This window comes from Trematomus bernacchii, unplaced genomic scaffold (assembly GCF_902827165.1).
Source record: "Trematomus bernacchii unplaced genomic scaffold, fTreBer1.1, whole genome shotgun sequence".
NCBI lineage: Eukaryota > Metazoa > Chordata > Actinopteri > Perciformes > Nototheniidae > Trematomus > Trematomus bernacchii.
Window position 1 is genome coordinate 6,299,962 of NW_022988066.1, and position 21,956 is coordinate 6,321,917.

Sequence of the window (21,956 nt, forward strand, 5' to 3'; positions counted from 1 at the left end):
AAAAAATATATATATATATATTTCAAAGCATTTATTTCTCGATAACATTAAATATTCATGACTACATTTAAAAAACCTTTATTTATCACGAGTTTCAATTCTTAACTAGACGGTTTGGGGGTGGGTTTATTAGATTTGATTGACCTTAAAGGTAGGGTAGGTAAGTTTGAGAAACCGGCTCGAGATCGCTAGAATTTGAAAATACACAGCCGGAAAAAATCTGCCACTTCCTTATAGAGCCCCTCCTCCAACACACACGAACGCGCACATGACCAATGAGGGCACGAGATAAGTTTGTGCACAGATGGAAGGCTGACAGGCAGGTAGGCCATCCAGTTATTTTAGCCGGGCCGGCTAAAATGATTGGTCGTGCTTTTTACAGTACTACGGCTTCCCCAGATTACATTTTTATATGGATTTTTTGTCAAAGCACTTAAGATATTCATTGCTATCGGGATGTTAAGAGCATTCCATGGAATATAACAAAAAGTGTATCTCGAGCCGGTTTCTCAAACTTACCTACCCCACCTTTAACCAAACTATCCACTATCAAAATTGTCACTCTGATTGCATTATAGTATTTTATGATTTCAACAAAGCCCCTCCCCTTCAAAACCAGTCCGAAAAAGCACAGAAACGAAGAGGAAAACATAACTACAACTATTAAATATACTAAAGTCCTTAAAGAAACTAAAGTTAAAATGTTATCAGTGGGTATAGAAAGTTAATGCACATTCATTTAAAGGCTCTAAGAGCATGGAAACTTTCTAACCACAAGGGGGCGACAGTGCAGCATAACAGTTACAAATGTTTCATAACTCCCCTTTACCCTCTGTGCACTTACTCAAACTCAACATTCATGAAAATAAGTTTTATTTTACTCAATTCAATTTTTTTGCGAGCATACACTTGAAATGTCACAGGAACACATTGCAACAGCAGGAAGAGTTGGTACTTGTGAACCAACACCTCCATCTTCTTCCATCAGGGGTCATCGTGCAGAAAGCATCATAACAAACTCTGCAGAGGGAGACAGAGACAGCAGCAGATCCACCGATAAGGACTAATGACACTCTAACATCATAAAAAGAGAGCTTGAGATGCAGCCACATTATTTTTAGCCAATGTACCGGAAACTAACACAGCACATGTTGTGATGTAATGAAATTAGTCAATGGGAAATAGATGCAGTGACGGACTAATACCAAAATAAGGGAGATATGACTATTTTTTTTTATATTAGACTGGTTTTCTTAGGAGATTTCAATCACAAGTCTGGATTTAAAGGATGACAACTCCAACACTGCCAGTTTCAAGGCTCTCAAAATCTATTCATGTAATCAGTGATCAGTTTTCTTACCACTTTTTTCACTATTATAGATTCACGTGTCAATCAGGATAGCTATTGATGTGTCCTGTCAATGTAACCAAGCTTGAGGCAGGGGTCACTAAATCAATCCAGTCAATCATGACTTTCATTTCCCATTGTGACCCTGAAGTGCTTTGCTCTGAAAGACTTCTGGTTGTAGGTGTGAATCTATTGATTGACAGAGTACTAAAGCCTAATTCCAGATTAACCCACAAGCATTATCTCTTGAGGTGCTCCTCTAACCATTTTCTGTAAAAAAGAAGTGAAGTGAGCGGAACAGCAGCTCCTAACACTTGAGTTCGACCTGCCGTCTGGATACTGAGAGGGTCTTCTCTCGGGGGCTGTGGAAGCTGGTTTTCTGCCCATGTGGCTGAGCTGGACAGACACACTCCAACGCTGCCCCAGGGGCTAATTGATGATAATGAGCTGCACCTGCTTATTGATCCCTTCAGGGACTGACACGCCTTTTCATATGTTCCCAATAATTGTAATTGATTGGATTGCTGAGACAAGACAAACAGGATCACATATCTAAGCCCCCAGTGTGCTGCAGCCTATAATCTCACAGACGTGCATGTGTGCCTATGTGTGTGTGTGTGTGAATGTGTCCCAGTGCTTTGTTTATTTGCTTGGGAGGTACAATATGGTAATGACATGTTTGCAAAGTCCTTGAAATGCCCAAGTGTGTGTTCTCTTTATGACATGTGACAGTTGTCCAGGCATGTGTATTGATTGTATTAATGCACTCCTGATTAGATTGGATTGGCCCCTCCAGCTAACCCACCTTGATTTAACCATCCCTGCTTTCCCATCTCAGCCTTTTCCCGCCTAATTTGTAACTGATTTTCTCCTCTGTCACCTTCATCCTCAAACCATTCCAACAATATTCATTTACTCCTCTGCTTTGTCCTTCCTAGTCCGCTCTTGCCCCACGAACACCAGCAGTTACAGACCTTTTTTGTCTGATTTACTCGTGCTCCTGTCAGGTCAGATTACCTCAAGTATTTTCTTTATCAACACTACGTCCATCACATTCCAAATGTGTGATGAATTGATAATGAACTGGATGTTTCTGTACTAAAATAGTATGTAAAAAAAAAGTGGCTTTAACTACTGGATTGGCAAGAAGCTGGACCATTATCTTCTTTTAGCAAAGTATTTTAACTTAGTTTATGTATCGCTTTGAACTAAATCTTCATACTATTATGTTATAATCTTCTACACCTCAACCTAACCAAGTAGTTTTGTTTCATTAAACTAAACAGTAGTTGCAGTAAATTGCATCCTCTGGCAACTGCACAAATACCCAATGGGGCACAAGTACCCTTGGTTGATAATCACTGTATTGTGTACCAACCATCCTCTTGTCACAGTGTTTTATCACTGTGTTTAATAATTGTTTTAATGTCCTCTCACACCTTGCCTAGAGTCTAATTGTTTCCCTCCAACACTCCCCCGAGTCCCCAACCACTCACCATCAAAGTCAATGCTGCCATCTTTGTTGAGGTCAATGTCGCTGAGGATCTCCTCCAGTTCGCCTTTCTTTAACTTCTCCCCCAGGAGGTTCTTCATGCCCTCCTTCAGCTCATCGTGTGTGATCTTTCCATCACCGTCACAATCAAACTACAACATGTTCGGAGAGTGGAGAGCAAGGAGGTGGGGACATGTGCGTGAGGAGAGACAAACACACAGATGAAGAGGATCAGAGATGGCACAAGGATTAGATAGGAACATTACTTGTTTCTGAGCTAATGAGGAGGGTGGGGATTGATCACAGTATGATGTAATGCATAGGGGAGGAGAAGACAGACAGAGTGAGGAGAGTTATCAAAAGAGATACACATATTTCAAGATGATTTTATGCAGAGTATAGTCACAAGAAGGCAGCATGAGGTCCCTGGAAGTCTGAAAACAGCTAGAGTGTGCAGATGGGGCAACGCTGACTCATGAGGTGTTAGTGCTACAGTGAGAAACACTTTTAAAGTGAGGGCTGAGTTGGTAAGAGTTGACCATGTATTCCTATTTGTCACTGAGTAAACTATGCTCTGATGTGGCAGTTGAGAGCTAATGTATTATATCCCACAAATTGAACGACTCATCAGAACATGTGATTGTGTAAGCTTTAAACGGCGCTACTCAGGACCTTGGTGATGACGCACTTGTGATGAATTAACTCCAGCTATAATAGCAGATGAATATGTAGCGTTGCCTTCTCAAAATAGAGGACACATTTCTTCTTCTTATACGCACGCAGATGAATGTTGCTGAAGGTGTCTTGATGGCAAGACATCAAGATTTTTGAGAAAGAAATATTGTCACAAAGCTCAATGATCAAGATCAGTAAAAGGTGTGTTATATAATTGACACAAATTATGATATTTCCATAAATATATATACTTTTTAATTATAATATTGATGGAAGCTGATAATTCACCCCATTCTTTTGTTAGGAGCCAGAATGTAGTCATACTAAAAAGCCCAGGACTACCTTAATAATATACATAGTTTACTCCCAGTACCATAATTACTCTATCATATGTTTTCAGTTATAATCATTAGGAGCACATTATAACCCTTGTCTGTTTAGCAGTTACCATTAAAAACCAATCATGCTATAATGCGCTAAATGAAAAACCCAGGTGTGTGAAGCTTTAATAAAAAAACACAATCATCTCATTTGTTTAGCTTGGTCGGCGGCTACATCATCAATTCAACATGTAAGTAATACCACTGCATTCACGTCAAAGAGAGGAACTCAATAGTTCCTCAAGGTTACTGATCCACAAATTAACAGGTGAGTCAAATAAGTGTAGAATATAAAGGGTGGCAACGTATGTGGCAGGATCCAGACTTTATAAAAACATCATAATCTTTTAATATTTTCCTTCCTCAAAATGTTTAACTTCTGCATTAATGAATGGCTCACTAACACTCTCCCCCTCTGACTTGTTTACCCGTAAGAGCCGTATGTTTTGGTACTCTCTAAGGAAAGGTCATGTACTGCACTTCAAAGTACTGTCACAGTACCAGACCCCTGCTTGAAATCAGACTTCTTTTGAGTCCCTGGCTGGGGACCTCTTACTTGTTTGAAGGCGCAGCGGAGCTCCTTCAGCCCGACCATATGAGCAGTCTCAGCCAGCATCCTTGGCCCCATTAACTCGCAGAAATCATCAAAGTCTACATGACCGCCCCCTGCAAGAGGCCGAGGACACACACAGCAATGTACACAGAAGACACATGCACAGGTACACAGTCAAATCTGGAGTGTTAATTTAACACTCATAGATAAGGACCATTATGTTCACTGGCTCAGTGTTCAAATTAACTCTTTAAGTGTTAATTTAACACTTAAAGAGTGTTAATTCCTCCCTTTAAGTGTTCATTTAACACTTAAAGTGTCAATTTTAACACTGAGCCAGTGAACATGTGGTCCTTATCTATGAGTGTTAAATTAACACTCCAGATTTGACTGTGTAGACTACCAAGTAATCATGTTTATGCCTCCCTGGAGTGCTTATGCTAGACATTTTTTAAGCATTATGGTGTCAGAGTATACAGCCTGTCAACAGTGATGACAGAAGAATTCAGATCCTATACTGGAACCTATACAATTGTTATTAGTACAAGCTAAACATAACATTTACACAATTAAAAAAAGCAAATAGTTACAGCTTATGTACACATACAGTAGACACAAGGCATCATTTGGAGTTGTGTTTCCTGTGGCCAAAATTCAATCCCCATTTAGCTTGATTTTTCCTGAGAAACATATCTGGTTCTACGGCTGCTGAATGATGTACTGTTTTCACCAGGTAGTTGTTAACTTTTCAGCCTGGTGCTGGACAAACAAGTGTTTTATGAGATTCTACACTAAAAAGTTGCCTGCAGCATCTTCAAACAATGTTTAGGGAAGCTGTAAAGTGCGGACCATGGACCAAAACCAAAACAATGAGCTGAAAGAGGCTTAAACCCTCAGTGGAGCTGAGGGGGACTGCAGTGTTGATGATAACTCTTGTTTGGTTCAAACTGAGCTACCCCTCTCAAATTAGGCCACATGGAGAAATTAAATCCAAACCAAAACGAAAACAGGGATTGAAGTTCTCTTTTAAAGCTCTTTTTTTTATTATTTATAAAACGACTTCTCTTTTTTGATGTGCAAAGACTTTTTAGGAAACAGTCTGTGAAAGTTTGACCCTTACCCCCATATTTACACAACAATAATGTAATGTCCTTCTTCCTGACGTACGGCTTCTCAGCGCGACTGTGGCCTTTAGAAAACCTGTTAACACGATTTTTTGTAATATTTCTTTGGGCTTTAACACTTTAATAAATAGCAGACACTGAAAATACTGAAAATGGACAGGAAAGGGGGAGATTGAGAGGATGACATGTAGCAAAGGTCCGCAGGTCAGATTCAAATCGGGGCTGCGGCGGCAGGGACAAAGCCTTTAGGGCCAACCTTTCCAGGTGAGCACTGTGGCACCAGGTTATACATTATTTTGACTTCTCTGTCGGACAACATATTGTACAAACTAATATGTTTTGGCAAAACTGCATAAAGTAAGCACTGGGTTTATTGAAAAAGTGTTATAGTCATGGCTGATTTTCAGGAAAAACATTAGGTTCATGTGCAACAAACATGTAGTGCATCTCCCTCAAATAAAGTATTGTAATACAAAAGCATAAATACAAATAGTTTGTCAATATTTTCTTAAATGCAGAAGAAAAGCTTTTACCAATGCATCCAGCTTTCCTTGACTACTCACCATACTTCTATGTGAAAAGTTTATGAATGTCCTTAGTGCATAAAGGCGATAACAATGCATTCAGCTTCCTGCTCATTATGTTTCCTTCCACCCAGTTCTGTTTGTTTGATCCCCATGGTAATTATCAAAACAGGCGGACACAATGGAAGGCTCATGTTATTAGTTTGACAAAAGACAGGCTTATTTGATAGTGTGTAGACCAATATAGTCGGTGGGTTTTCATTATCTGGGCCTTGGGTGGATGTGAAAGACTTCGTCAATAGAGCCATGCTGTCATTTGTTGTTAACACATTTTAATCAGTGCTCAGAGAGAGTAAGGATTGTTGCTGATGAAAATCAAACTATGACAAACTGTCTGGCTTGAAACATATTTTCAATGTTGGCGAATATTAAACTAAAGGTTTACATATAGTTGCAACAACAACTGAAGGTTGCTAAAATATCATTTATTCTATGATTTTTGAGTTAGAAAGTAATTGTAATACTTGCATTGAGGTGGGCAGACAGGCTTTACCCTTGTGGAACAGCAGTCTGTGGGGGATTACTGACACCTCCTTAAAATATTGTGCCTCAAGTGGATCCGTTTATAATCATGAAGTGGAGATTATTATTATCTTTAATTGATAGTTACATAAAAAAGAATTTCATGGCATTAATGGATCTGTAGGGATTACGCTCCAGAGATTAAGCTAGGGATATCTGAAGATCATTCTACCGTATGGGTCAAATAAAAGTATCAATGAATAGATGAATATTTCATATTACATAGTATACAACATAGCAGGAAATACAAAATGTAATCACCACAACCAAAGCCCTGAAGTTATGAATAATTCTCTTTTTTGTTTCCCCTTAAAGTAGAGCTTTAAAGTACTTCCTACACAGTTTGAACCATCACATAATGTGTTCTATGCTCTTTCCATTTACAGTATACATTAAAGGTAAAGTGTGTAACGCCTGAGAGATGACCATTTTATGGCTGCAACATTACAAGTGTTAGTGGTGTGAAAAGACAATTTTTCCAAATGAATCATGAAAATAATTAGAATCAAGGCTATGCAAGCACTATTAACAAAACTGCGCCTCAGATTTGAATATAAAATTAACTGTGGTTTGTAATGACTTGCTGTGGTCATTCTGACCATCTGATCAGGAACGACTTCCCCCCGGGACAGATGAAGCTGATAAACTGGACAGAAGCCAGCTGGAAACATGCCTTACTGTGTTTCCAAAAAGGAGTAAATGTTATGTGGTAAAATAATGACTTTGTGGAACAGAGTCTAAAGTTTCATAATCAGTGTTAATCAACGCTCTATGCTACATTTATGTAAAAGGCTCTTATGTTTAGCCTATACTTCTAAGCAGGCCTTTGACATTCTTCAAGTTTTATAACAATACATACCAAAATGTCTGTTATCAATCACACAGGGGAACTCTAATGGTGTCATGCTAGTTTGATTTTTATTTGCCTTTTATTTTTTAAGTTATCAATTTCTGAGAATGTATCTTGCTATGTTAAACAATGTTGGTGTTGACAGCATTTCAATAAAACAAATCATTCAACTGCAACATCCCTTTCAAAAACAATCTTCAAATTTCTCTGAATTACCCACATGTCAGTAGGCCTACTATTTCCTTAGTATAAAATTGAGGTAAAATAAGGTGGTTTTATTCAAACATTCCTTTAGAAATTGAGTGCAACTGAAGAGACATTTAGTCATTATTGTGTCGTTGATCATTATTTGTTATAATCAAAATAACGTTGTTTAAACAACTGAAATGCTCCTTTACATCTGAGCTGCTGGAGGGGCGGGTACCGTCTGTGTTTGATTGACAGCAGCTGGCAGGACGCTCTCCCCCAGCAGGGGGACGAGAGACTAACCTAAACAAGTTTCGCTTTAGTTGCAAGTGATGGACAGATAGTGCTTTTTCGGCTTTGGTTTTGAGGGGTAACCACCGCGCTAGCATCCACAAGGGCCAAAATGACATTTACAGGTACGTGTAGGCTACTGCTGTTTAATGTGCTGCAGCTGAGCAGCTTATTAGAAACCTGGCCTGCAAACTGCTGACATTGCAATATGTTTGGTGACTCCGAAGCTAAGCTAAGGTGCACAACAAGACGTCATATTGTTAAGTTTGAAGGGGATTTTAATTAGCAGAAAAGCCAACGTTGTTAAAGTCTTGGGTCTTGTGACATGTAGCAGGTTGCTGTCTGGCTGTTTGTATTTTGTTTTCCCAAAGCACAACAATAAACATGATGTATTTTGGTTTAGAGCAATAAGTAGGCCTATCCGTGAAGTGTAGTGACGACGTTTTAGTGCAGGCAGAAAGCAGTGTTTGTTTGTAGTAAAAAGTCATTCTTCCTATTTCACCTGTAAGTTAACCACCCAACAGTGATGTAATTGACAGTTACAGGATAATGGAAAATATGGTGAAAACAGAAAAAAAGAACAATAGTCAGTGAAGTGAGTCAATGTCTTTCACAAAACAGTAACAACCAGTATGTAAAGTTTGTTACCATTCAGTCACTGATGGCGGGCCAAGTGAGGCTGTTGAAGGTTGGAGTTGAAATGGGCAAGGATTAAATGTACCACTCATCCACGGTTCTAAGCTTTTTTCAACAACAAATACTTTTAACTGTCACACAGTCAGTAAACTCTCAGAAATTCCCTTTTATGTTGTAATAATCTCCATAGTGGTTACATGCATAAAACAAGTTGTATTTAATAAATGATTGTATTTTTATTGAAGTATTTGCTTTTGATTAAAAAGATAACTCGCTTAGTAGCTCCGTTATATAACATAAACTGGCTTCCCTCCTGCTGATCTCAACACACATCTGTTGTTGACAATGGATTATGCATTTATTTAAACAAGGACCATGTATACAAATACATCAATCTCAGAAAAGAGAAGATGCAGTTTTATCACCATAGACCCACCCAAGGCCTGGGGCTAAAGTCATCTTTACCGTCTGATTGGTAGTTCTGATGCAGTGTAGGTGTACAACTGGCCTAATTTGTATTGTGTATAAATGCAGGTGGACTGCTGAAAACACTAAGTCTTCATTATTATAAAACGTCACGGGTGTGCTCAACATGTCTAAGACCTGTGTCCTCTAGAGGTTTATGTAAAGCCTTGACAGATGCTCACAGATCAGATCGACACTTGGTAGGTGTTATAGGAGCTGTTCTCCAGGCTCATGGCAGAAATCAATGCAGTGATGATTCACCTTAAACTTTAAACACTCACCACACACAAATCTATACTGGATCATTCAGTATAGATGGTAGAGACAAACACACCCTCATTAAGAGCGAGAGAGAAAAGTTTGATCCAAACTAAACACACTCTTCACCATGCAGACTTGCACTCCTACACCCTGCACCTGCTGTGTGAGGGCCATTAATCAGTCTGCTAAAATGTCCCCTACTTCCAAGACTAACATCCAGTGCCTCTCGAACTAATAGGAAAGACTGCATGTATACAAGCACACGTGTTTGTGCAACTGACACATAAATCAGGCATTCACACCTACTCACTTCAGCAACACCCATCAATCATGCACACATGCTTTAACCACTCAAGAAGAAAAAAAACAAACACGCAGTCAAATAAACGGATGGATCAATACGCACATTTCATCTTAATTTGCTGGATGATCTCGATGAGCTCCATCTCTGTCGGCATGTAGCCCATGGTCCTCATGCAGTCTGCAATGTCTTTGTAATGGATGAAGCCATCCGCATCATAGTCAAATTCCTTGAAGGCCACATGTAGCTCTGACAGACAAAAAAAGAAAAAACTAATTATAGCAATTGCAACAAACTGTAAAGTAGGGTAAAGTATTTTCCCCACACATAAACTGTGTGTGGGCAGATAGTTCCACTTTGAACAAAGTATTAAATTATCTGTAAGTTGTTGACTCCAGCAGACAGAACTCCAGCCAGCTCTCAAGAACAGCAAGTTATGTTGTTTGAATTGATTTTGCTGCTCTGAGTCAGTACCAAACATTTCAAGTCAGTCTGAGAAACATTCAATCTCTTTCGTGGATCATGAAGAGAAGCAAAAAATCAATTCGATTGATAAAGCTTTGCATTGACTTGCAATTTATCATGTATTTGCTTCGTAATTACGCCTACCACATCTTACCATCTAACTCCTCCGGCATCAGCGCTCTATCCTGTGGAGCAGGGAAGAAAAGAGCAAAAGCGTAGAGATAATTACAAGGCCGCATCTGAGGACAGGATTTACAATCAGGGTGGCTTTAAAACAGCAAATTCTCCTGAGACATATCCAGGCAATAATCTGTTTTTGACTACCAAATTAGAATAACATGCATATCATGTCAACACTGCCGCATGCTGACAGTATTCTCTAATGGGATTTCACCCTGCGCATGTCTTTCTAATTTGCAAAATGACACACCACACACTCCTGTGTACACACACACAGACACGCACAACATCTTCAGCATCCTGAGGGACATGCAGCACATGCTCAAGTCTGTGCATACAAATACACACCCACGCACAACCATGTGACAGTGAGTAACACAAACCTTGCAAAGAAAAGGATACATGTAAACCAAGACACGGATACACACATACACACACTCCACACAAGAAGCACAAGACATACCATTTGCATAAATCCTTGTGTTTGAAACATTCAGTATTCTCTGCCTTGTTTTGACATTTGCTCAGGGTGTTCTCTCCCTCTCTCTCCCTCTTTTTCCCTTTTTTCATGTGTTCAGGGAAGTTGAAGCAAAGCTAGGAGCAAAATATCCACATTGTCATTAGGAATAATGGATTGCAGTGGAATGTATTAAAGCTTTAAATAGCTATATGTTAATATATTCCAGTGGCTGACAGACAGTTTTGATAAATACACATTTTGAAGTCGCAATACTGTACAAATATCCTCAGGCAAGATGTACTCTTGACATTTTAATAAGTTGACCATAGGGCTCTTGTTTTGTCAAAAACACATCACATGCATCAATCCAATGTTCTAATTAGCATTTGTGTAAACATGTACTAATTTTAATTATATGAATATGTAAAGCTTCGATATAAAAGATTATGAAATGGAATTAATCCTCCAATCAATTATGGCTTTTCAAAAATCATGCTTGCTCCAACAACATCTTGAATCCAGGGCTAGCTAACAATGTGCTACTGAATCATTACCATGTCCACAAGGGAAGCAAGAAACATGTAAACTCCCTCACCTCTTATAGAGCAGCTGAGCCTGACATATGGAGATACATGTATAGCTTAGCACAATACTGCACCAGCCTGAGGATATCTATAAGTTCAAAGAAACTAGACCGACACACACAAGCTCATGAAAGCTCTGATTATTGCCAGCACAAATTTGCTCTGGGCTTGTTTTTCCTCACTTTTATTCAGTAAGGGAAAAAATGGAAACTGAATAAGATAAAGACACTCTAGCAGAGGTGGAAGTTGCACGTTATTTGCATCCATGCACTGTACTAGCATTTAGTAGTTATGTTTCTGTACTTACATTTATTCCAGAGGGTATAGTTTTGACCTCTTTCCCTCAATGAATCCATCTGATCTTTATAGCAATTACATGAAAGGTTTTACATTAAAACTGTGAAAAATACGTGTTATTGTTAGAGTTTGTAGGAGATTGCCAACTGAATGTTAAAAATAGTTTGAATGTATCAGCTTCAAGTGTTTGATCGCAAGTCAATTTAATGCTAATGCTCACCTTACTTCTGTGCATTTATATTTCTACGTAGGACCTCTGCTTTAATCAAGTGTCCATTTATATTACTTTACTGCAACTGAAAGATAAAAAGGCGGAACAGAGCAGAAGTGGAACGTAAATGCAAAGAGAAGTGCAATATTTTCCTCCTAATTCATGTTGGCACTCAGTGTGGCTTATACATAAATCATACAAGGTCATCCTGCTTAAGTGCACAATAGCTTCAGAAAAAGGAGAAGCCCCCATAGTTTTTTTGGAAGGGGCAGCCGTTCAAATAATTATCCACTGTAAAATATTGCCAACAGAGTTGAAAAACAAATGCCATGCCAAGAGCTACCTCACTAAAGTTGTATCTGCCATAAATACTAAAACATCATGAACCTCTTAATATGATTTTCGAGGCTGCAGCATTTCCCGGAGTCCAACAACGCTGTTTACCCAGGATCCTCCTGGTTTTAAGAAAGCAAGGTCAACACATTCATTGGATTTTTTTTTTCATCCAGGATTAGATACCATGCCATGCAGACTCTGGATTCATCCGTCAGAATGAACCCATTAACAGTTAATTTAATTGTATCTGCCTTGGTCCATGGTCCACTGAGCAGTCTACTGCGTTATAAGACATATCGGAGGTATACGTGACAAACACATCATGTCCTCAGGTGGAACGCACAGTACAGCACGAACTGCTCATTGATGGGTACACTGGATTTTGATTCACATCCATCTGTGCTTCACTTAGTCATGTTAATGCATTAACTGTTTTTCTTTTAGTTATTTGTCTCTCAAGGCCCTCTATTCACTTAGATCTAATGAGGACTGACAGTGAACCTTGCTAAGGGAGTTATTAATACTTGTGTTGAGGCAGGGATTAGGACTGCTGAGGGATGGATGGGCTCCCTGCCTCATTGTCAGGGACATATGTCCTCTTTCCTGTGAATACTACCAACCTCTCCACCTGGCTACTAGTACATTCTAACCGGGGGCTGCTGCAGGAAAACAAAGCAGATCAGCGAGGTGAGGCTGTAACTCAGAGGAGGATGCAGTGTGCTCTCATCAGTAGCCCAAGGTCACTGGGAAATGGCTTTTCACTTCCCACAAATTGCTTTAAAACAATGAAAACGCTCCCATTAGTCATTACGAAATCGAGTTATGCAACATGATTAAAATGAGTATCGGCACTCTAGTTCCCTTGGCGTAGATTTAAATTAAGTTGTTATGTTATCTTTACAGTAAATCCCTCTTCTATAATGAAAGCATTTATGGAAATGCCTTACTCTGCTTTAAAGAGGTCTAACCGGGGTCCCATATTGTGCCGCAATTAAAAGGATCTTTTATTAATTTAAATGTATGTAAGAATAATAGTAATAATTGTAAATCAAATATTATATAACATAACATTATAATGTGAATTCATATAATATAAACCACACAACTAAAAACAAACTGACTGAACAAAAGACTCTTGATAAAAAAAGCTTTCATGGTAACTATTATTTTTTTTCATGCATCTCGATCATATGCTCAATAATCATCTGTTATAAAAAATGATCGTGACCTTCTGCATGTGAAGTCTTTGCTTTTCAGCTTTACCTACTGTAGAATAAGCCCTTGTGATTACTGTCCATCGCCACAATTATTAAATTAGTATTTGCCATGCTGAGTTCTGTCCTTGACAAAGGAAAACGTTTTTTTGTCAATTTCATTAAGATCCTGGATCTGATCCACGTCCATTGTCTCCATACCATGCAGCCAACTATCCCCTGTCTTTTCCTATTCATATACAGTTCTTAAGGTTTATCAAAACTTTAAATACCTTTTTATTTGGTTGTTGTTATGATTAACAAAAAATCTGTTTATTATTATATTCATTCACAAGTCACAAGTCTTATTTTTGAAATGTAATGTTACAATTGCCCCCTGTCTCCACTACACTGAGACCTGCAGACATGATATTCTGTACTCCAGGGCTAAACATACAGTATCTCAAAACAATTTTCTAAAGGGTTGTCCTCGACTAAAGAAATTCTTATTTGTATAAGTCTCGTCTGACATTTGTCAACTAATTGATTTGCTGACAGATCTGCTTTCCTCAAAGAATAATGCTAAAGCAACACTTTAAATCTTGTGTTTACCAGAGATATGCTCTTACTTTTCTTTGTACTGTAATAGAAAACATTCAGCAATAAAATACAATTAAAATATTAAAGCCGCACAAATCTTTTATATTACACTTAAAACACATATAAATGGTGCTCTTGAAATCAATTAACCCATCCTTTAACAGAATTGGGGAAGGTGACATCGTTGCATTGGCTCGTTTCCAGTTGAAATTTTACCAAATGTTCAGTGGTGCCCTGCAGCAATCTGTGATCAGGGAATCAGACGTGAACAGAGCCTCAGTTGAACCAGCCGGGCTTTAATGGAAACCAGCCCAGGGCCGGCAGTAAATCATCTGTGAAGTGGAATTACTGGAGTGACTTCTTGGAAAGGATGGTTGTTGTTGTTTTTTTTCAGGTTACAGCCGTCAGTCCTGATCAGATGGTTTGGCATTTGATTTAGTACAGGTTGGAAAGGGTTAGACTCTGCCCATAAATCTGACCTATTCTATGTCAGACAATTACCGTATCTCCATTGTGCTGTAACTGTTAAGAAAAAGAGGTCAATTTATATTTCTTTATCAACGTTTTTTTCAAGTTACTTTCAACTATCTCAAAAACATGTCTTATATTTTATGGCTGGATTCCATATTGTGTGTGTGGTTTAGGAGTCTTTCAGGGACAGGTAGATAGGTCAGGGAATGATGTTGTCGTGAATTGTCCTACGAGTAGTTTAACCCTGCTATTTACCAGAAGCTGTTTCTTGACACATCACAAACTCCTGGGATTTTTAGAAAATCAAAAGCTTGAAACTGCAACCATGACCTTTTTTGTTGGAGTAGCCTGACCAGAAACAAAGAAGTAAGTCAAGGCATTGGAGTATATCGGGCTGCTGAACTGACCTCTCCGAAGAGTTTATTGAGGAAGGCAACGTAGGCAGCAGCCACCGCTGAGCTCTTGCTGAGGTTTCTTTTACTGTTCCGACGTCCCTCCTCTTCCTCTGAGCTGTTCCCTTGGGCAGAGGGGGACTTTGACTTTGTGCTGTGAAATGAGAAAGGTTTATATGCCTGCCAAATTATAAAAGATGTCATCATCCGAGCCAGGTCTATAAATTCTTCTCCTAACTTACTTTAATAAACACACTAAGTGCCTTTTGAGTAATTAATCCCTATTTCCACCCTTATAAGAACTGTGTAACCCCGTAACAATTGAAAAACGTCTGCAGTCCAACCCCCTGACATTAGTTACCTCAGTCACTCAAATGGAAAGGAAATGTTTCTTAGGTAGTCAAATGTGAAATTCGGAAGCTTGTCATGCAGCAGACGTACCAATCGATGACCCTAATTGGGTGCACACAACTACACAGCCCACTCCCCTTGTGCTAATCAATGTTGATTACAAACAGACAATGATAATAACCAGAATTTCTTGGAGAGGCTGAGCTGAAGAGCCTTGCGTTTGAATCTCTCAGAAGTGGGTGGTCTGCCAGCGGCTGCCCCCCTCCCCCCTCGAGAGGACGTGCTAGGTGAAAGAGAAGGAAGCCATAATCAATTCAAAGCGCAATAAATGTCTCAGAATTCATATGGATGCTTATTATAATAATTCACATAACCAGCCATACAGATCAATATGAAACTTTATGGCTTATTTTAAGCCGTCCTGTTGAGGAAGTTGAGATGGATTCAGACGGCTGATGGACAGCAGCACCAATGGGAGACAATTGTTTTTGGAAGTTTCACATTTTGTTTTACAGGGGAAACTTTGGAAAATTAAAAACAACTTTCGAAGAAGGTTAGTAGACCATCTCACATAGTCGTGCTTGCTCCTATATAATGCTCACTAATTACTATATGAGATAATAATAATAATGAAGGGGGTAGGTCTCTTGTTTGTGTTGGAGACACATACATTGGGATTTGGAATGATGGATAAATTGATGAATATTACCAAGTACAGGATTAAATCTCACAACCTCACTTCCTTACTTGGCTTTTCATTAGATTTGTAATTAGAATGCTAATTTAATTTAATTTGTAATAATTTCCTATTCATTCCTCCCACACACTTATATTACTGACCTGGCAGCAGGGGATGGTATACTGTCTGGTCCTGCATTAGCACTTTTCCCAGACATCCTAGATGTTAGAAAATATACATTCAGTTTATACATGATTAAAACCTCATTAATATCTTCAGTTGTTATACAGTAGCGTCAGCAAACATTGTGCTATTTAATCATCTATCAGACACATTAATTAGCACTTACATGCAGTTGTTGTAATCGCAAACCGATTAATTTAAGTCGGTTTAAGTCACATTTTGTTTCCACCAGGTCCTGGCTCCTGCTTTTTCATTCACAAAATGCTCAACAAAGCTCACCAGCAAGTTTGTGTATCTGCCATTCGAAGCTGAGTGGATTGTTTACAGGGACTTTATCAGAGCTTTTTGCTAAGAACAGCTATACCTGCGGGGGTAGAAAACGAGGTTGATGGGATTGAGCCATAATAGTTGTTGTTTTTTTGGGCTGTAAAACAATTAACTTAAAGTACCAGTGTGTAGGATTGAGTGACATCTGACAACAAACAAATTGAATACCCCTACTCTCAGCTTTTCCTTTTAGAGGGTCACGAGAACTGATACTGTTGAAGTACTTGGGAGTTATTGTTTAATGTTTCTTATGGAATATCAAATTATCAAATTTGTATGACCATGGAATTTCAATGGTTGCATCGTTCGTTGCTTACTGAATCTTGGACCAATGTATATTTCTCATTATTTGTTGGAATTACACAAAATCCGGGGTCTTGGGTTCTGTTAACCATGACTACTATAGGTGCGTTCACACCGGAGTACTTTGGTGTACTTTTCCCACAATAGTTCATCAGAACTACGATATATTTGCGTTCACACCAAAAAGCCCCAGGAACTAAAGTAGCTCAACTTAGTTCGCGAGACTCGCTTTTCAGTCCCTGCTACAGAGCAGGGTCTATCGTGGGAGAAAGTAGTTCGTACGTCTGATTGGCTGTGCGGAATGCAAACCACGCCCGTTTGACTCCGAATTGTTTGTTGTAAGCGGCCATTGTATTTCCTCGCTTCGCAGCACACACGAAGAGATTCCTTTTGTGAAAGCAGTTATTATAGCAACACTAAATAAATCAATTGGAGCGGTGGAATGATGAGGATGAGGATGTGTCTGCGCTTCTGGCGATTGACTCGGAGGACGCGAAGCGCCACATTCAGAAGCTTCTACTGAATGCAGTTTCTGTGGCTCTGCAAAGTTAGCAGACCTGGCAAAGTCATGTCGGGACGACTACCAAGGTAAAATAAAATACATGCACTGCACTGTTTTAATCTGCACAATACTGGTCTTAGATGTACTTTTATTTGCTCAGTAGATCGAGCTAGCCATGGTAGAACTTGCTAACGTTAGGTCCAAGCTGGCTAATAACATCTAGCTAGCTAGCTATTCTCATCCATGCCCGCTATGAACACGTTTTGACTTGTGAATAAGTGTGCAATGTTCTGTAATTTGCTTCACTAACTCATGGCACTAATCGTGTGTTTCAGGTGAGGTGTTTCTCTCAGGATTAGAAACTAGTTTTCCCCTCCGGGATAAAACGATAATATAACGTTAGCAATTAGCATGCTAGCTGGACATAATGCTACCTCTGTGGCTAATGCATAGAGGTAAACAATAGATTGTAGTTGAAGTAATTTCAAGTAATTTGCAACATTCATTCTACATGTTAATGGTAAAAGCTTAAACAGTTGATTACCTGCATGCCACAAAGACTGATGTTCTAATATTTTTGCACATTTAAGTAGAAATGTAATTGAAATTCTATTTACTGCCTAAACATTGTTCCTTGTATTATCCTAAATAGTTTGACCTTGTTTCCTCAGAAGGCTTCTCAGACTACATGGAGGATCCCTCAGAGAAACACAGTTTCCACGTTCAGTTCCCCCCCGCTGAGAGTAGGCAGCTCCACACCCTGCGCCCGGTCAGCGGACACCATCAGGACTACTATCTGATCACAGAGGATCCCATCCTGACCGCTGCTGCCATACTGCAGCAAACAGGAGGGAACGGAGGTGAAAACACACTTTATACATTTAGATATGTGGAGCACAAAGAAAAGCATTGCTAAAAAACATTTAGCAGCTAAACTGTGGATAACAAGTAAACCACATTGGTTTGTTATTCAATATTCAAAAGCTTTTTGAATCATTACATGTCACTTGTTAGACGCTTTTATCCAAAGCTTACATACTCAATACTGTGGGCAATCCCCACAGGAGCACTTTGGGGTGAAGTGTCTCAGGGACACAACGACATGCTGACTGCAGTGGGGTTTGAACCTGTGCTCCCCTGATCCGAACACCAATGCACTTATCCACTGCGCCACACACCTCCATCCTTTACTCAAGTAGAAGTACAGATACTCGTGTTTGAAATACTCTGGTAAAACTTCTTAAGTAAAAGTAAAGAGGGCTTTGAAATGTACTTAAGTAAAAAGTACCCATAACTACCAGCTGTTTTAAAGAGTACCTGACCTCCCTTTATATTAATAGAACAATAATGTCATTGTTAGCTAATGAATGTTTCCATGCTGAACAACGGCAACATGACAACGTTTTCATTGGTCCCTCTTCTTTAGAGAAGACCAGGAAATGATGGATACACGGATCGTGTTCAAATCCATAGGCACGCAATGACTCTAAATAATAATGATCACGCCACCAAACACACATTCAAACTAAAGTAACCAGCCTGTTTGGAAAATGTAAGAAGTAGAAAGTACAGGTATTTGTGTTCAAAATGTAAGAAGTAGAAAGTACAGGTATTTGTGTTCAAAATGTAAGAAGTAGAAGTAAAAAGTGATCAGAAAAATAAGTAGTGGAATGTACTTAAGTACAGTAACGAGGTATTTGTACTCCGCTACTTCCTACCTCTGACCAACGTGTATCTCTATATTCAGAGCACCCAGTATAAGACGGTGGAGCGGGTGGTGCAGACTCTGAAGAACCTGTGCTGTGCTCTGGACGAGACGGAGACCCAGGCCATCACTGAGGCCGTCAAAAGGCTGAAACACTCCGTCAACTTACCCCAGACACGCTCCCCCAAGGTGGGCTAACACTCTGCTTCACACGTTCATACAGAGCGTTGTTTACATGTTAGGAAGTGTTTGTAAGATCAACTTGTTTTGCTTTGCAGATGGGGTCCACATCGTCTGGTCAATCGTCAAATGGTACGTACACACAGTCACACTCCACCTCCACTTATTTAATTTAAATGTGATTGTTGCAGCTTATCATGTCAATGTGGTGCAAAGATGCATTACAGACAGAAATAACTTTTAAATAAAGTCACTGTCAAGTGTCTAAGGCTATTTAAAGACTATGTGGCTTATTCTATTACGGTATGAATCATTCAAAGCTTCATAGCATCATTAATGCTTGCATTAAAATTGTAAAACGTTTAATTTGTATCTATTTGTCCCTATCATGTCCTGAGAGCCCTCCATCCCCCAATTGCTAGTGCCTTCACCATTTAAAATGGTAATAGTCAAATCAAAGGTGTTCCCCGTGTTCCTCCTGTTGTGTGCCTGCAGAGACAGATTTGGACAATGTTGTCTCGTTGTTGCGATTAAACTGATCTTGTATCTTGCTTATTTCACCTTAGGAAAGTGGGCACGCGATGACAGCTTCCTTGACACCATCATGGCGATGGCCCGCCGTGCCATGGTCAGCAAGGAGAATGAGGACCTGCGTGCCAAGGAGATGCACGACGAACGGCTGCTGCATTCACACAAGGCCCAGGAATCGAGGTGGAGCAACAAAATACCTTTCTGGCTGGGCTTCTGGCAGTGCTAAGCGAGCTGATTAAATCCAACAGGCCTTCAATACAAAAATTAAGAAAAACTTGTCGTTGATAAACTGTACAATGACTTGTTGGGAGGCGTGTGGTGCAGTGGTCTGGTGCGTTGGTGTTCGGATCAGGGGAGCACAGGTTCAAACCCCACTGCAGTCAGGATGTCGTTGTGTCCCTGGGCAAGACACTTCACCCCAAATTGCCTACACCTGTGACAGTTAATTTTGTATTATTGTGATTATATATATATGCCACTGTTATTAATACTGACACCTAACTTTGCACAAAGGTGTGTCTGTTGCTGAGCCTACCTATTGTTTTTATATATATATATATATATATATATATATATATATTGCCACTGTTATTATATTGTTTTGATACTACTGACACTTATTGATCTGCTGCTGATAAATAAAAGAGAACCTACATGCACGGCACTAGCATCATGACTGTCTTTGTTTAAACCAGCAGCAGTGCAGCGGTACACAGACTAACCTGTGTGTGTGTAACGTAGTTCTTCAGGTGTGCATGCTTAACATGTATGTTAACATGTATGTATACAAACGTTTTTAAAGAGCTTTCAACCTCATCCCATTGTCTTTAACACACATTTAACATAATATACTCATTAATATACAAATATACAGTATGAGTACTGTTTTGATACTGACATTTAATCTTTGCACTAAGGTGTCTGCACTATTGTAATTGTGTCTGTTGACTGGTAAATAAAAGAGAACCAAATGCACTGTTCAAAATATCAGCTTTATTGTCAATTTACAATTTCCATGCTGTTCAGATGCCTCTCCACAACGTTGCTTCCAGGCGAATACAGAGGAGTTGAAAAGAGCCCTTGGACATTCGGAAATCTTCGATCCACTGCACATGTTGGCAGCACCTCCCACCAGGCCGACGTTCTATTGTTCACCCAGAGTTCCGTAGTATTCGCATATCGGGAACACATACAAAGACACAAATTAGCCCTACATAACTCCATAAATCCTACATTAGATAGTATTAATGTGATTTAATGAACGTACCATTGCTGTTCTTTGGGCGTGATCATCCTCGGCTGTACAACGGCGAAACATGTCCATCGCGTGTGATTTCGTCATCTAATCCTTTTGTTAAGGCTTCTTAACCGCCTTCGCCTCCGACTCAGCATTTCTATTGCATTTGAATGGTCGATCTGTATTTGTGGCTGAGTTATTGGCTTAAATAACTCCGTTACGAAGCTGTATAACACGACCATCAAAACGTCAACTCCATACCGTGTCTGAGGTCGGAAGGTAAACAGAAGCATCCAGCGGAAGCGGAAGTTTTTTTTCTTCTTCTCTCGGTTTTTTGGCGGATTGCAACTTTAAGGTGCATACCGCCACCTACTGTACTCGCCGTGAAGTTGTTTGCAGCCTGCCAGGAAAACCTGAGCAGAAGAAGAATAAGTGACGTCAGCGGCTCATTTGCCTAATCCACCCCCAGGAACTCATTTTGGTGTGAACGCGATCTGCTTTAGTTCGTCAGAACTAAAAGAACTCTCATGAACTAAAGTTCTCAGGAACTACTGTGGGAAAAGTACTTGGTGTGAACGCGCCTTATGTCCTGAGGGAGAGGGAGGAGGAACGGCTTCAATCCAATCAAGAGAAAGATTATTGATTATATGAGGACACACTGTGCCAAGCAATAAAATACAAATTAAATACACAAAGGGTAAAAGGAGCGTAGGCATCTTAAAATGATGGATCAAAGGTGCGGAGAGGAGGAATGGTGTGTTTGGAAAGGTGGGAGTGTGAGTTGGAGGAAGATGCAGAAAGAATAAGAATGAATGACTATCCCATGTGCAGAGGAAGAGGAGGAAAGGCTTATGGCTGTCTGTTTGATAGGCAGATTCATGTTCTGTCATGGACCTCTGCGGCTATGGCTATCAACTCCATGATGATAAACGGCCGTACTCAGCACTGATGCGCAATAAACATAACACCTCACCCCTCCATCTCGCATGCCGTGAAGACGGAGACAAGACAGATACCAAGATTTGCTCCAGCGGTCGCTACTTAGGGCCTTGTAAACTGCGAGGGCCGTAATGAGAAGAGACACAAAGACCAGCCAGTCCT

General features: G+C 39.7%; 2 protein-coding genes across 2 annotated transcripts in view; one reads left to right on the forward strand and one right to left on the reverse strand.

Moving 5' to 3' along the window:
- Positions 1-991: 991 nt before the first annotated feature.
- On the reverse strand, positions 992-16,104 carry cabp4 (calcium binding protein 4). Its single transcript, XM_034120799.1, has 7 exons — positions 16,049-16,104; positions 14,873-15,011; positions 10,288-10,318; positions 9,774-9,917; positions 4,452-4,561; positions 2,845-2,992; positions 992-1,020 (listed from the first exon to the last, which is right to left on the reverse strand). The coding sequence occupies exons 1-7, from the start codon at positions 16,102-16,104 to the stop codon at positions 992-994; spliced, it is 657 nt and encodes a 218-aa protein (XP_033976690.1).
- The window catches only part of doc2d (double C2-like domains, delta), a 58,524-nt gene continuing 44,549 nt past the window's right edge, over positions 7,982-21,956 (forward strand). The window contains exon 1 of the mRNA XM_034120388.1: positions 7,982-8,130. The gene's annotated coding sequence lies outside the window, so the exon portion shown is untranslated. The remainder of the gene's footprint in view (positions 8,131-21,956) is intronic.